General features: G+C 40.3%; 1 protein-coding gene and 1 pseudogene across 2 annotated transcripts; both read left to right on the top strand.

Moving 5' to 3' along the window:
- The first annotated feature begins 924 nt into the window (after window positions 1-924).
- On the top strand, window positions 925-1,392 carry LOC123101152 (probable glutathione S-transferase GSTF1; annotated as a pseudogene).
- Window positions 1,393-2,894: 1,502 nt separating this feature from the next.
- On the top strand, window positions 2,895-11,549 carry LOC123102053 (uncharacterized). 2 transcript variants are annotated; one of them, XM_044523329.1, is made up of 19 exons: window positions 2,895-3,024; window positions 3,406-3,558; window positions 3,666-3,750; window positions 4,267-4,369; window positions 4,450-4,534; window positions 4,951-5,034; window positions 5,117-5,146; window positions 5,232-5,335; window positions 6,282-6,387; window positions 6,967-7,391; window positions 7,604-7,685; window positions 7,854-8,030; window positions 8,101-8,154; window positions 8,911-9,003; window positions 9,093-9,158; window positions 9,268-9,314; window positions 9,444-10,115; window positions 10,350-10,854; window positions 11,070-11,549. In XM_044523329.1, the coding sequence occupies exons 2-18, from the start codon at window positions 3,442-3,444 to the stop codon at window positions 10,738-10,740; spliced, it is 2,721 nt and encodes a 906-aa protein (XP_044379264.1). In that variant the 5' UTR covers window positions 2,895-3,024; window positions 3,406-3,441; the 3' UTR covers window positions 10,741-10,854; window positions 11,070-11,549. The 2 variants fall into 2 exon arrangements, with proteins under 2 accessions (XP_044379264.1, XP_044379265.1); XM_044523330.1 differs by lacking the exon at window positions 2,895-3,024 and adding an exon at window positions 3,057-3,288.
- Window positions 11,550-14,691: the final 3,142 nt, after the last annotated feature.

Below are 14,691 nucleotides of genomic sequence, written 5' to 3'. Positions count from 1 at the left end.
ATGAATTGCCGAATATTATGGGAAACATGAACATTTTTAAAATTTTAAACAATATTTTTAATATTATGTCCAATTTGGAGAAAACATGAACAAAATTTGAAATAACATCATTTTTTGAAGACATGAACCTTTTATCAAAACAATTTTTTTTAATTTGTCACCCACTTTTGAAAACGGGACATGTTCTGATCATTAAGAACAATTCTATAAAATGTGTTTTTAAACACGTACATTATATTGAATCTGTGAACATTTACTAACCAGAATATATTTCCAATTTTAATATGTTTTAAGATGCATTTTTTGCAAAATCGCAAACAATATTGGAATATTTTCTGAATTTGAAAAAAAATCCGAACGAGAAAAAAATTAATGTTCCAAACATTTTTAAAAACAGGAAGACAATATTGTTATTCTGGACATGTTTTGAATTTTTTACAAAAAATAAAATTCTGAACTTCTTTTGAAAATTTTGAATTACAAAATAACATAAAAATAAAACAATTGGAAGGAAAAAAACAGGCCGACCCAGTCTTGGAGGCCCTTTGTGTAGCTCCGGCTATGTGTCATGCAGGGCGAGAAATAGGATTTTTGCAGCTACGAGAGCAGGCAAATAAGTGGGCTGGCTTCGCTGGGCCACAGGTGAGCGGCCCAAGTACGAAATTCTGGATTGCTAAAAAAATAACGGATGCACATAAATTTAATACCACCTCGGATAAAAAAATAAATTTCAACGGTGAATGGATGGAAAAAATCGGAGAAACGCACATTGCTTTATTAGTAGGTACAGATATATATTTTGATTTTTTAACACTATTTTATTTTGATTTAGTAGCTATGTTTTTCTACGAATTATTAAGCAATTTGGTGGGCGTGATAAAAAATGAGGGTTACTAATTTCTCTCTCCAATTTTTTTAGAATCCCGCGCCATTGCAAGGCATATTCTTTGCAAATGCAATCCCGAGCTTCTAGGAGCGGGCAGCCTCAAGGAGTCGACGATGGTGGACGTATGGGTCGACGTGGATGCCCACTAGCTCGAGCCCATACTCAAGCCCATCGTGTTTAACTGCATCATCAACCGGTTCGTCAGGAGGGACGTCGACAAAGGCCTCGTTAATGAGAGCATCGAGAAGCTGAAGAAGCTGCTAGAGGTGTATGAGGCGAGGCTGTCAAGCAGCAAGTACTTGGCCGGGGATCTCGTCAGCTTTGCCGACCTCACTCATTTCTCCTTCATGCGCTACTTCATGGCGACGGAGCACGCGGTCGTTCTTGACGCATACCCGCACGCTAGGGCGTGGTGGGAATCGTTGTTGGCAAGGTCGTCCGTCAAGAAGGTGATAGCTGGCATGCCTCCGGATTTTGGTTTCGGGAGCGGCAACATACAACGATAAGGCATGCTTGTGTGTTTGTGATGCTCTTATCTCTACCGAACCCACGAGAAAATAAGTAAGCGAAGTGTGGGTGTGGATATAAAATAACTTGTTTCGTTGAATTGTTCTCTAATATCCCGTAGAAATTGACTCCCAAAAGAGCAAGTGCAGGGTCTATGCCTTCTTTTTTCTCAACAATACCATGGATTTTCACACCAATGTTGTCGCAAAATTAACTAAAGATATACTATGTGGTTCTCTTGTCAAACAAGAAGTAACATGGGAATCACGCCCGCTTGAAATATAAGGAAAAGTAGAAAAAAACTCTCTACCGAACCCTAATTGACGCAAAAGGTGACGAAGTAGCCATGTTAAGAAAAGGGATTCTTGTCATAATAGTAACCATCTAGCCCGTCTCCGCACTTCAGTCTTGGAGGAGGGTGCTTCTAGAAGATGATGTCTCCCTTCTAAAAGATGAACCGCGAGAAGAAAAGCTACATTTTAACCATCTGCTCATATTGCACTTACCCAAGAAGCGATTACCCGAAAAGAAGAAAATGGGAAGACATACATCAGTCATTGGGATATTTGCGCTTCTTGACCAACACATGAACAGGGCCAAATGGTTAGTACAGAGGAGGGACGGATGCGATAAATAGTTGCATGTCACTCCATTGTGCGTGCTCTGATATTTGAAGAACTAGATGATGCCTCGCACGTTGTTGCGAGAATATTTTGCAATATGTCAATGAGGTTTTTGGTTATACGAAAGATCAATATTTCAAATAGTAGCTTTTGAAAGTATATAAGAATTAAATGTAAATAGCATAATAGAATGAAATTTCACATGCATGCATGGTTGCATGTTGAAGTGGATTTTTAATATGCATGGCTGCATGTTGAGGTGGACCTCTTCCTATGCATATTGAATGATGATGTGGCATGCTTGCATGTTGAGAGAAATATATTAGTGGGGACTAGCTATTTAGATATAGAATATGTCGAGGGGTGAATCATCATTCTGGCAAGGTTATATTTGAATAAAGATAATTGTGACAAACGCGTTTGCGCATGAGCTAGCTCCAATGGGCAAGGACAATTCATGAGAGCTGTAGCTGGATATTCTCCCTAATTCGATTTTCAATTTAGTTGACAATGTAACTATTGTTTGAGTTTTTTGGGGCAAATAAGTATTATATTATTTAAGTTGATAAAATTAACCGATGCAATATCGTTTTGAGTCCCCTTGGGTGAACAGGAATATGAGGACAAATATCTAAATATAAAATACATGTTTCCAACATCACGTGCGAATTTTCGTGAGAAAGCAAAACATGTTGTGATCTTTCGGGGGAACATAACAAAATCTATTCTATGAAAAGTAGCTTTTCCGGACCAAATTTTCTTTCTGTCCAGATCACAACGTGTGTTGTTTCCACACGATTTTTTTTTGAGAAATACATCTTTAGAAAACAGATATTTCGATTGTCTTTTTTCTTCTTCTGGTGTTACTGTTCACTTGAGAGGACGTGAGGGCTCTGTTTCGAATTTTCCAATTGACGGATGGCCTTTTCGTAAAAACAAAACCTTTCCCCGAATCCCCTCTCCCTCTCTCTCGGCGGCGGCGGCGGCGGCGGTGACGGCGAGTTGTAGGTCAGTGCCTCCTCTCATCTACCTCCCCGGGATGCCCTGCCCCCCCTCTCTCTTTCTCTCTCTCTCTCTCTCTGCGCGAGCGGCGGCGGAGGTGGCACCGGAGAGCGGGGGGCGGCGGGGGCCGAGAACGGAGACCGGTCGTGCAGCGCCGCCCGCCGCCCGCACGTGCAACCTGGCGCCATAGCCGTTATCGCAACATCGTTCGCTCCCTGCCCCTCCCCCTGTCCGCGCTGCATTTTTCTCACCTCTGACTGATGCGACTCTGTAATGGACAACACTGTATCCCAAGCTCAAACCTTTTCAGCTTATACGATGAACATGAAATTAGCTCCAGGCGATTCTGAACTATAATCCCTAGCTCATATGGCATGCGTTTTGCAGGGTTTGATGCTCTGAGGTTTCTCCGGCATCGGTGCCATGGCTCCGCATTACCAGGCCACCACCCTGATTGCCTCCCCGTCCTACCCAGACGCCATCACCTGGTCAAGCGACAACTTGGTGGCTGTTGCCTCTGGCCACATCGTCACTATCCTGGTACGGGCAATTTCAGCACCCTATTGCGCTGCATTCACTTCTTTCTCAGGCATTATGATAATTAGTCTGTTGGATTGACCTTTGCATTCGTTATGTTTTCCTTCTAGAACCCGGCAGCACTTGACGGGCCTCGCGGACTCGTTGTGCTTCGCCCTAGGGATCCTTTTCCCATCGGAGTGGTTAACAGGGAAGGTAGGTCCTATGTTGAATGCGTATTGTAGTACATGTTAGAAGAGTACTCATGCAGTTTGATAGGCACAATGGGGTGAAATAATTATTTCATCCTGAGAGTCTTTTGATTATGGTTGCATGGTCATTATAATAAATCTTGTGAGAATTCAACTCGTAGTGTTAGTTTGGACACATCGTAAGCAATTTGACATTTTGAAACGAGGAATTCAGTCAGTGCTTTTGTTGAGATCGTCAAGGGCCAACTCCAAAGGACGATGATGATTGATATATCGATTTGTTTCAATCTGTGGCAAATATTGAAGAATTGTTCAGGTGTAGTGTAATAACAAGTTTGTTAACATTGATATTGCAGTGAGAATATGATATGCTAGTATGCTGTTCGAATGAAGTGAAAATACCACTTGTTTTTTTGGGACTATAATAGAATATCTGGATGACATTTCAGAAGTTGGCTACTTTACGACAATTGAAAAACAGAAATTTTTGTTTCATTTGAAATCTTCTGAACATTTGCAGATCTCTTTGAACCAAGTTTAGTGCCAACATCCTTAGCGCGTGATACTGAACCATGTGCACGGTCTGTTTCATGGTCTCAACAAGGATTTGCTCCTAATTCTGGGTAATTTCTGTTGACTGATATATTAGATTCATGTATTCATCTTTTCGCCTAATATTTTTGTATATGGATCATTATTTCAGTTGTTTGTTGGCTGTCTGTACTGTTGATGGTCACGTGAATCTTTACCGTCCGCCAGTTTCTGAATTTTGTGATGACTGGGTTAAGGTAAACCTGTTTGGCTAAAGTAGTTCATATTAAGGCATCTGGAGTTAGAATCGGTACCCACCATATTTCTCATTTTTCTGTATACTTGGGACTAAAGTTTGCATGATCCTTATGCATATGGACCCTATAATAATTTATTTATATCAATAGCTCACCATTAACAGTTTCACCTAGTTTGCAGTCAAGTTTTATATGTTAATACCTTTTTTTAACCTGTTACAAACAAGAAACTTGTACATTACAATTTTTGGGTCATAATATTTTTCATTTTTATTAATCTTCCACAAGTTTGTTCTTGCCAAAGTTAATATTTCCTGTTTTCATTTCAATTTTATTTTCTTCTGTCATTGTGGAGTTATCACTTGGTCTAGGCCACATCTACAATTATGCTCATCAACTCCTAATTGGTTGGTTAGGTTGCGGATATATCTCAATTGTTGTTTAACTATTACCAAAATATTAACTTCGGAGAGGATGATGGTCCAGATTCATTTCCTCAGGTACGCTCCCTTCCACCTGAGCACTGAGGTTTCCCTGATTATTGTAGAATTTTGTTGTTGACAGCTTTCTCTCATACATTAGGAAAAAGCAAATATTGACCACGCTCCTCAGGTATGCTCCCTTCCACTTGAACACTGTGATTGGTTTTCTTGATTATCATAGAATATCGTCATGATTTTTTCCCTTCATATATTAGGAAAAGTTAAATAACAAGCACACACTGGACACAGGATACGCCCATGAATTGCAAGAACCTCTTTCTCGCAGGGGTCCTGGACGGAGAAAAAGGAAGCCAGTAAGGTGAATGGTACTGTCTGTTAAATCATCAAAGCTTTACAATTTTCACTGAAAAACATAACCAAGTTTTGAAAAAAAACAAGATAATCCAAAGGGGTTAGTTCAAGAAAAATGATAAGATCGATTCACATGCCTTAGTGGCTTGGTGACAGGGAAGTAATTTCTGTGAAAAGATTTGCATGCCAGGACAGTTCTAGATCATATTAACAGCGACTGTAGAGAAATATGGGTCTAGAAGTTTGCTCTGGGCCTCACACTTCCAACACTTCTTTTCTGGGAGACAGATTATACCTTTATTGCATTTGGCATTTTCTCTGTGAGTGAAGTCCAATGCTTAGTGAGCAATGTTGGCCTCCAATCATAAGAAGTTAGTAGATTGCAGTAACAGAGCACCACTGGTTTGCAAAGCCCTTATACCTAAGGAGCTCGAAAAGGAATGACCACGCCACAGTATCTAAGGCTCTAGCTATGTCGAGCTTCAGCAATAAGCATTGACATATCTTTTAGTAGAATTGAAAAGGAGCATTCAAAGTTTTGCCATGTTTACAAAGCACCTAAACCTGGCTCATTATCTAAAGGAATGTATGTCACCTTGTGTGGTTATAAATCTACGCTGCAATGGGAAAGCTATGCACGTTTTTCTGTTGTAGTATTGATAGTTAATCTGAGAAATAAGGCAAGCCAAGCTAAGGGTGCACGTCATTGCTAAAAGCTATTCATCTTAGCTATTATCTAGTGTCAACTGTTGATATATCAGCCTCATGTAGCACACATAAATAAGGTACATAGGGGTGTTCGGTTTCAACTTTCAAACCCATTACTATCATATGTTTTGGTCTTCAACTGATTTATTTTATTTTCATTTGAAATGCCAACATTTGTGCCTGAATGACCATTCAAAACAATTTTGTGCCTGAATTTTTTTGAAGTGGATTTTGACTGATTGTAGAGTTGAAGGCTATGTTTATGATGATGATGATGGAGATGATACTTCAAAGGATGCAGACTTCTCTCTGAATCCATGCCCTACATTAACGAAGATACCTATGAAAAAGGTAGTTTTTACATGTTGATATGTAGGCTTATGTTCAGTTTAACTTGATTTATTTGAGAAATTTGACAAAATGACACAGTTTTTCTTTGACTTTGCTTCAAAGGCACATGTTCCATTATCTTTGCCAAAATGACACATTTGGATGACAAGTAGACAAAATGACACAGTTTGTGTTTTTTCTTCTTCTCATTTTTGTGTTTTAGGGCCACATGTCAGACTTTGTTGGATGAATATGCCCTCTGCTCTTTCTTCTCTCCAGGTTGCACGTACTGGCCCTAATCAATCGACCGGTCTTTTTTAGATTGAAATGGGAGCATGCTACAGAAAAAATACCAGGAACATTTTCGTCCTAAAAACTCTGGCATGTGACCTCATCAGAATGAAAAAAATGAGAAAAAATAACACTGTCATTTTGTCTAACTGTCATCCAAATATGTGCGATTCTGGCAAGGACAATGAAAGGCGTGCTTCTAGAGCAAAGGCATAGGAAAAGCGTGTTATTTTGTCAAATTGTTCTTATTTTGAACTCACAAACATGGTTCTGATTCTGGATTTAACTTTGGCCCAATTGTGATTCCAGATTGACAGGCCTGTGCATCAAATGGCTGTCGTAATTGCGCAAGCTGGCTCACAAAATACCAAAGAAGCATTCTCTTGCAATGGAGAAAACAAAATTCTTCCTCTGATCACAGCAAAACAATATTCACGTCGCAATGCACTTTTGTCTTCTCTCGTAGTTGCATGGTCACCAGTTTTGCCATCACACAACGCTATTTCTCATTGGTGCATTCTTGCTGTTGGCTCAAAGTCTGGGGATGTTTCATTTTGGAAAATTAATAAGCCCGAGCACTACACGATAGATGTTTGCACTGTTACCAAAGATCCAATATTCGTTGGGGTTCTTCAAGCTCATAATTCATCGGTTTGTGCCATGAGCTGGGAAGTTTCATGTTCAAGATCTTCAAAGTCTTCATTGCTTTTAGTAACTGGATGCTCGGATGGAAGGTAAGCACATTATACTTATTCTTTGTAAATGTTGCAAACCTATCATTTGTCTTTAAATGGTTTCATTGAGCTTGATTCATGACATGTGGAAAAGGATAACTATGTTTAATTAATTAAATAAGATGTTTCGTGCTATTTCGCAAGAAGTCCTGGATGCTAGATCAGCAGCATAGAACCTGCGCGATCAATGATTTTCCATGAACTTTTTTCAGTGTGAAGATATGGTCAGGTGACATCGAAGGATTGAATCAATGTACAGATGCGAAAGAAGTGTCATTTTCGTTAGTTGCAGAGGTACATATTAAGCAACATCTTGTACCTGTGTTTATATTTTGTTGCATATAGGTGGATATTCGACCCTAATTGATGCAACATCCAATGAATATAGGCATGCTTGTCTTTAGCTTTATTGTTGTGGCTGCTCTAATTATATACTCAATTCTGAAATGTTCCTCTCTTCAGGTGACCACTAATTCATCAGCTCCTGTCTCATCAATTTCATTGTCCACACCAGCTCAGCCTCGACGCGAGGTTAATTTGGCAGTTGGAAGAGTATCTGGATCACTGGAAACATGGATATTGGACCTGTGCAGCAACAAAGTTGAGAATAGCAGTGAATGTCATGCACATGATCGAGTGGTAACATTTCATTGTAATCGAATGCCTTTTCTCTCCAATAAAATTCAACTAATTGTCAACACTACCATAGGTGACAGGTTTATCGTGGGGTTTAGATGGCCACTGTTTATACAGCTGCAGTCAGGTGCATTAACTTGTCGCAACTCTGTGATTATTCCTTCTGATTGTGGTAGGGTAAAAAAAATTAATCATGAAATTGTGTCCTCTCCTACGGCTCCTAGTAGGTTACCTTAGCCGGTCCCTTGGCTCCCACAGGGAGCGGCAATACTACTATGTGAAGTCCTAACAAATCTTGTTACTATGGTAGTATGGGTAGTATGTGCGGATTTGGTTGTTAAAGTTACTGAAACGCTCCAAATATGCTAGAATTAACAACATAATCATTACTTATATTGTGAGATGGATACTGATGTCAAGTTGTCAACTGGCAACCAATACCATGTGAACATCCCATGTCAATGCCATCATATGACATGTTGCTATGGCATGTTGAAAGTTATTCCAAGCTAAAAGGCTAGTTAACCACTTGACCTAGTTATGGATAATTAGTCAATGACTGCTGTCTTGGTCCCTTGACATATATGTTGTATTAGTACTGTTGGCTATGTACTAGTAGTACTGTGCTTATCCTGATACCTTTTTGGTACTGTTATTCAAGCTTCGTTTCAAACTTGTAACTGCTAAACATTTACAAGTCCCTTTAGATGTCTTATGTATTTGATGGAGTTACTTTAGTTTTTCACAAATATGCTTCTAATAATAACTCCCTTGTCCATGTTCTTTTCTTGCACCTGAATTGTATTATACTGCACAGTATTATTTTGTGTCATCCTAAACTTTGCTTTTCATGCGGATTCTGCAAATTTTCCATCTTTATCAGGATAATTCTGCACGCTGTTGGATCTTTGGAAAAAATCAACTTGAAGAAGTTCCCGTGCACACAAATTTCCCAGAGCTAAAAGAATCAATAGACGTAAAACTGAGACTCCTCGTTGACCTTCGTTTTTTTCCTGAATGTGTGAGCTTGTATCACACTAACTGGTATCTCAAATGTTCATGCAGCTCTCAGTAGTATCTCATCAATGCTTTGGTCTTACACTTGCACCTGGAGAAGTAATGATTGCTGTGGTATGCTGTTGGTTGTTCCTTAAATCTGACATATGTTGCTCAACTGCGACTTGTGCACTTGAGCTTGTGTACATATGCTACACCAATTGATGGATATTGTCTCTTTCAGGTCCGCAGCTTGGATCCAAATATGCTAGATCAGATGTATCAAGCCAGGTATTATTTATGAGCTTAGTATAGGATGTACTGGGGTCTTGTAATAGAAATCTTCATGTATTGACTGCTTTGGGATAAAAGTCCATCATCAATTCATCATGGTAACGTTTTGGTGAACAAAAACAACAGGACACAAAAGGCAGTGGTTGAGTTCATTTGGATTGGTGGTCAGTTCCTTGGCATTCCACTAAACAAGGACATTTATATCTCCAACAAACAATCTGCAAAGTCATCCGAGACTAACTTCTTATGGTGGGGTTCCAACATTCTTTGGTCATTGAAGAATTATGAAAAATGTGAAACTGGACTTGTCTTATGGGACGTCATAGCTGCTTTACAAGTGCTCATGAAATCCGCACCAGCATTTCTGGAGACACTAATGCATAAATGGGTCTCAGATTTGTTTTCAGATGATCAACAACGTGTTTCTATTGATAACCTGTGTCAGTGTAGAAAGGACATGATGTCCAATGTCAGCTCGCGGAAGCTACACCTGCTGAATATCATTTGTAGGAAAGTAATGCTTCGTGATCCTGCTGGAGAAAATGGTAATAGGACGTCAACTGATTTGTGGAGCAGTCTTCTGTTGAGCAGCGAAAGAGAGCTACGAGAGAGACTTGTGGCTTTCACTTTTGCTGCTGTCTTGAATCGAAAGTCATATTTTCTCAAGGGCACATGTGCTGAAAACATGTGGTTCCCTGTTGGCGTTGCCCAGATGCGTTCTTGGGTGTCTATGAACAGTGGAGGAGTGCATAATCAGCTCAGGTCTCTCAGTTCGACAATTAAACGTCTTGGTAGCAGGTATTCAGTTTTGCTAGATTCATTGTTCATCTACTCTATAAGCTGATTTCACTACTTCAAGGAGCTAAAGTAATCTACTCCCTCTGTCCCATAATATAAGAACGTTTCTAACACTACACTAGTGTCAAAAACGTTCTTATATTATGGGACAGAGGGAGTATTAGTTTTGTCAGTTCATTGAACTGTAAAATTGGGCATTCAGTATATCTGCTCTAAATTGTTTTTCTGTTGCAGGATCAACTCTGTGTGTGAATACTCAGCTAAAGAAACATGTGCCTATTGCTCCGCACCGGTTCACTTCGAGTCACCTGACATAGCCTTGTGTGGAAGTGTCGATCCTGCTATTGTTCCCACCGAAAGGCACAAGCTGTCAAGATGTGCAGCATCGATGCGCTTATGTTCTGTTCTGGAACCAACCTGGTACTGTGTATGTTGTGGAGGAATGGTTGATAAGCTTGTGCCCGAGACCTATTTCACCATGAAGACATCTCCCTTGTTGGATGCTGCCGATCCAGATGATGAATCGTCACTTTATTCAGCACCTGCTGTTCCTCGTTGCCCCTTCTGCGGCATACTGCTGCAGAGGTTGATGCCAGAGTTCCTGCTCTCCGTCTCCCCGGTATAAAAGCTAGTGGGACTCTTTTGCTCAAGTGCACGTCGTCTCTTTTTGCATTATTGTGCGTTTTGTTCTTTATTCCTAGAGGCTGCCAAAAAAGGATCGGAAGCAACGTCATCCTGTGTAAGTCCTGAATTTCTTTTATCTATCTGTTTAAATTATTGAGCTCCAAACACCCTTTTAACACATGATTAGGAAGTTTTTACGGAATATGACCAGGAACAATATGAGCTTTATCTTCCGTGCAGCATGCAGATTATATTACTCTACTTTTTAATAGACCTGTTATTAGGCTTTTGGTTGATTGTGGCACTGAGTTTCTTATAATGGTATTTCAGCGACAGCATGATTGTTCTTGGGGAGATGCTTGTTGGTCAGCGCGCGCAGTGGCATCTGTAGCTTCGGTAGAGATCGAGGAAGAGCCAGATAGTCTAAAGGCAAAAGGAAATGGCTCAATAGAAGACAGCGGTGCACAATCTTCATGTCCCATGTTGGAACATGACCCATAGTTGCCGTGCATATTAATGTTTGCTTTTATCATGCTGTACATATTAATGGCTCAATAGAAGACAGCGGTGCACAATCTTCATGTCCCATGTTGGAACAAGAGGTCTGGCTTGTTATCATGCTGTACATATTAATGTTTGCTTCTTTTTTTTTTTCCTTTTGTCGACGGTCCAAATGGCTTCTAGGACTCGTAACTGGTCAAGTGTTTTAGCATACGATGTTCACAAGATTACTTTCCATTGCTGAGCCGTGGACATAAGAGTTCATGTCTCGATTTATAAGATTTTATAGGCTTTTCATGTCTTGATTTATATGATTTGTCATTTTAGCTTTTTGTGAGGCTGTGCTTCAGATTGTTGGTTACTTACATATAATCGTCAAGCAGCGTGTAAATTTGGCAAAAAATTGCGGATAGGCTGCTAGCGAGGGACTGGCCTCACCCTGCTCGCTGCATGTTGTGTGACCAAGTTGCCGAGACGGCGGCCCATCTCATGATTCTTTTGCTAAGGAGATTTGGCATGCTTCTCCAGAACCGACGACAAGGCGTCCAACTTTGCCTTGAGTACCATTTCCATCTTGGATTGGTGGCCTAAGTCTCTGGTAGCATATGTGGCATGGAACCTTTGGACGGAACGCAATCGCCGTAGTTTTGAGGGGGAGAGATGCTCCTCGGAAACAGTTGCGGACATGGCAGAGATGAGATTTCGCTGTTTTGGGAGGCTATCAATTGAGGCCTGCCCATCTGTGTTTTATTCTGTTCTTGTTATTTTCCTGGGTCATTTCCTATTTTGCTTCAGTTTGAGGCCTCTTTTGGTATAGGGTAGGAAAATCATAGGAATAGGAAAGTCATAGGAAATGAGATGACATGTACCTAGAAAAGGAGATGCTTTTTGGTTCACATCATATGATTTTTTCCATTGAGTCTAGACTAATGTTTATTTTCCTATGAAATGTGGAGGATAGGAAGAATTCCTCCACAGGAATATGATTTCATTCCTACAAACCAAAGGGCTCTAAAGGAATTTTTCCTACAGAAATCCTATCTTATGAAATTCCTATAAGATTCCTCTAAACCAAAGGAGGCCTGAGTTTTGTGTGCTTTGCCTGTATCCTGTGGTTCAGCGGCATTGTTTTGTACTGATGTTTGGGGCCTTGGTCCATACCCCTTCCCCTTCTTTATGAAATTGGCAGTGCCCCTGCCGTTGCCTGTAAAAAATTTGGCCAAAAATAGTACTCCCTCCGTCCTATAATATAAAAGCGTTTTTTTACACTACACTAGTGTAAAAAATGTTTTTATATTATGAGACGGAGGGAGTATTGTAGTATAACATATATACAGATGTGAGGAGGTTTGTTCGATTTTGGAGGATCATAATCCCCCATCTGCCGGGAGTACTATCTTATTTTGTGCTATTTATGCTGGAATGTTTAAAGACTGCTCCGGTAATTGAATAGTGACTTTGACAGTGCAGGCAGGCAAGTAATCTAGATCTAGCGGCTGGTGGCTCCTAACATCTAGTGTCTGGCCACAGAATTGTATGAACCCTGAAGGACTTTGACCGTAGGCTCTATGGTATGGCCAAAAACATCTCTAGATTACTGCCGGTTGAGTGGTGTCAGTTGCAGCAACAGAACCGGCCATGTCATCAAGCTCCGTCTATGCAATACAAGTCCGTGAATCGATGGGCGCGGTGATGCTAATTCATTGTTCGGCGAGATAAGTCCCTCTCTGCTTTCCTTGAAGCATGTAGAGCACATGGATCTTGGCATGAACTGCTTGCTAGGGCCAAACACCCACATTCCTCTGTTCTTGGGCTCCATGGAGAACCTGAGACATCTTAGCCTCTCTGGGGTGCCATTTACTGGTAGAATTCCTTGTCAGTTTGGTAACATGTGCAGCATCTTGACCTTGGTCAGGATGATTATTCTGAAATGTACTCAACGAACATCATCTGGTTAACAAAGCTACCTTATTGAGCGGAATAAATCTCTCGAGTATAGCTGACCGGCCTCGTACCTTGAATATCGTTCCATCTCTAAGTGTTACCAACCTTGCTGAATGTTCACTTGATACTACACAATCGCTTCCCTTCCTCTTTTTTTTTTTCTGAATGTATCGCTTCCCTTCCTTAACCTCACGAAACTTGAGAAGCTTGATCTGTCCTTGAATTATTTAGACCACTCAATTGTGCCAAGTTGGTTTTGGAAAGTGACGAGTCTGAAATACCTCAGTCTTGGTGGGAACCAGTTATTTGGGGAATTTTCGGACGCACTAGGAAACATGACGTCACTCAGGGTACTTGATTTGTCAAACAACAATCTGAATAGAACTGGAAACCTTCAAAATCTTCTTAAAAACCTTCGCTGTTTGCAAATCCTTGCCCTCTCTGAAAATGTTATGAATGAAGATATAGTGGTGTTGATGGAGGGGTTGCTGCAATGTGCACATGAAAAGTTGCTGGTTTAGAGGACTTTAAAGCACTGATGGAGGACAAACTTTGTGATTGGTTTTGGAATACATTTTCACAGACAGATACATTTCTGAAAATATTTTGCTATGGAGAATCTCTGAACTTGACTTTAAAGCACTGTTTAGAGGACAAACTTTGTGATTGGTTTTGGAATACATTTTCACAGACAGATACATTTTCACAGACGGCTCTTGACATCTCTAATAACCAAATAAGTGGCAGCTTGCCAACACATCTAGATGGCATGTCTTTTAAAAGACTCTACCTAAGTTCAAGTTCAATGCCTTGGTTGCTGACAAATATCAACAGGTTCGACATCTCCAACAATAACTTTTCAGGACTGATACCTTCACATTTTGACGCTCCCCGGCTTCAAATGTTGCTTATCTATTCAAATCGAATTGGTGGGTACATCCCAGAATCTACAGTTATTGAGCCTAGATTTGTCGCACAATGTTTTGGCGGGTGAAATTTCTCAATGTTTTGACATGCAAAAAATACAATTTCTTCTGTCCGGTAACAACAGAAAATTCTCGGCATTTTTGCAGATTCACAGATTTGGAGTTTTGGATCTTGCATGGAACAAGTTGTCTGGAAGATTGCATACATGGATAGGAGATCTGGGGAAATTATGTTTGTACTTTGGACCACACTGCAATTTTTTCTGATATTCCAGTCAACGTAGCAAGCCTTATGTACAAGAAAAAAAAGCATTCTACACAAAACAGCATCGCACCTGAAAATATGCTATTAGCGCGCTATAGCATGCTATTAGACATTGTACACTGATCAATTTAGCGAGACAACTCTCTACACACTGCTGGAATTTAGTCTATTTTGGGCAGCCCAATAACTATTTCAGAAATTCCTAATAAATCCAAGAGGCCCACTTAGCCCATTTTTGTGCAAGGCATGGGATACTACTAAAGTTTAGTCCCACATTGCTAGTTTAGTGGGAGTTGGACCTCCTTATAAGGGAGGT

This window comes from Triticum aestivum, chromosome 5A, assembly GCF_018294505.1.
Source record: "Triticum aestivum cultivar Chinese Spring chromosome 5A, IWGSC CS RefSeq v2.1, whole genome shotgun sequence".
Classification (NCBI taxonomy): Eukaryota; Viridiplantae; Streptophyta; class Magnoliopsida; order Poales; family Poaceae; genus Triticum; species Triticum aestivum.
This window is presented reverse-complemented; position numbering and strand designations above follow the sequence as displayed.

Bases quoted from the DNA above. Each gene is read 5' to 3' on its own strand.
- LOC123102053 (XM_044523329.1), top strand. From the start codon at position 3,442: ATGGCTCCGCATTACCAGGCCACCACCCTGATTGCCTCCCCGTCCTAC. The intron at 4,535-4,950 runs GTAAACCTGTTT...TTGGTTGGTTAG, and splicing joins TTTGTGATGACTGGGTTAAG to GTTGCGGATATATCTCAATT. The intron at 9,315-9,443 runs GTATTATTTATG...CAAAAACAACAG, and splicing joins GATCAGATGTATCAAGCCAG to GACACAAAAGGCAGTGGTTG.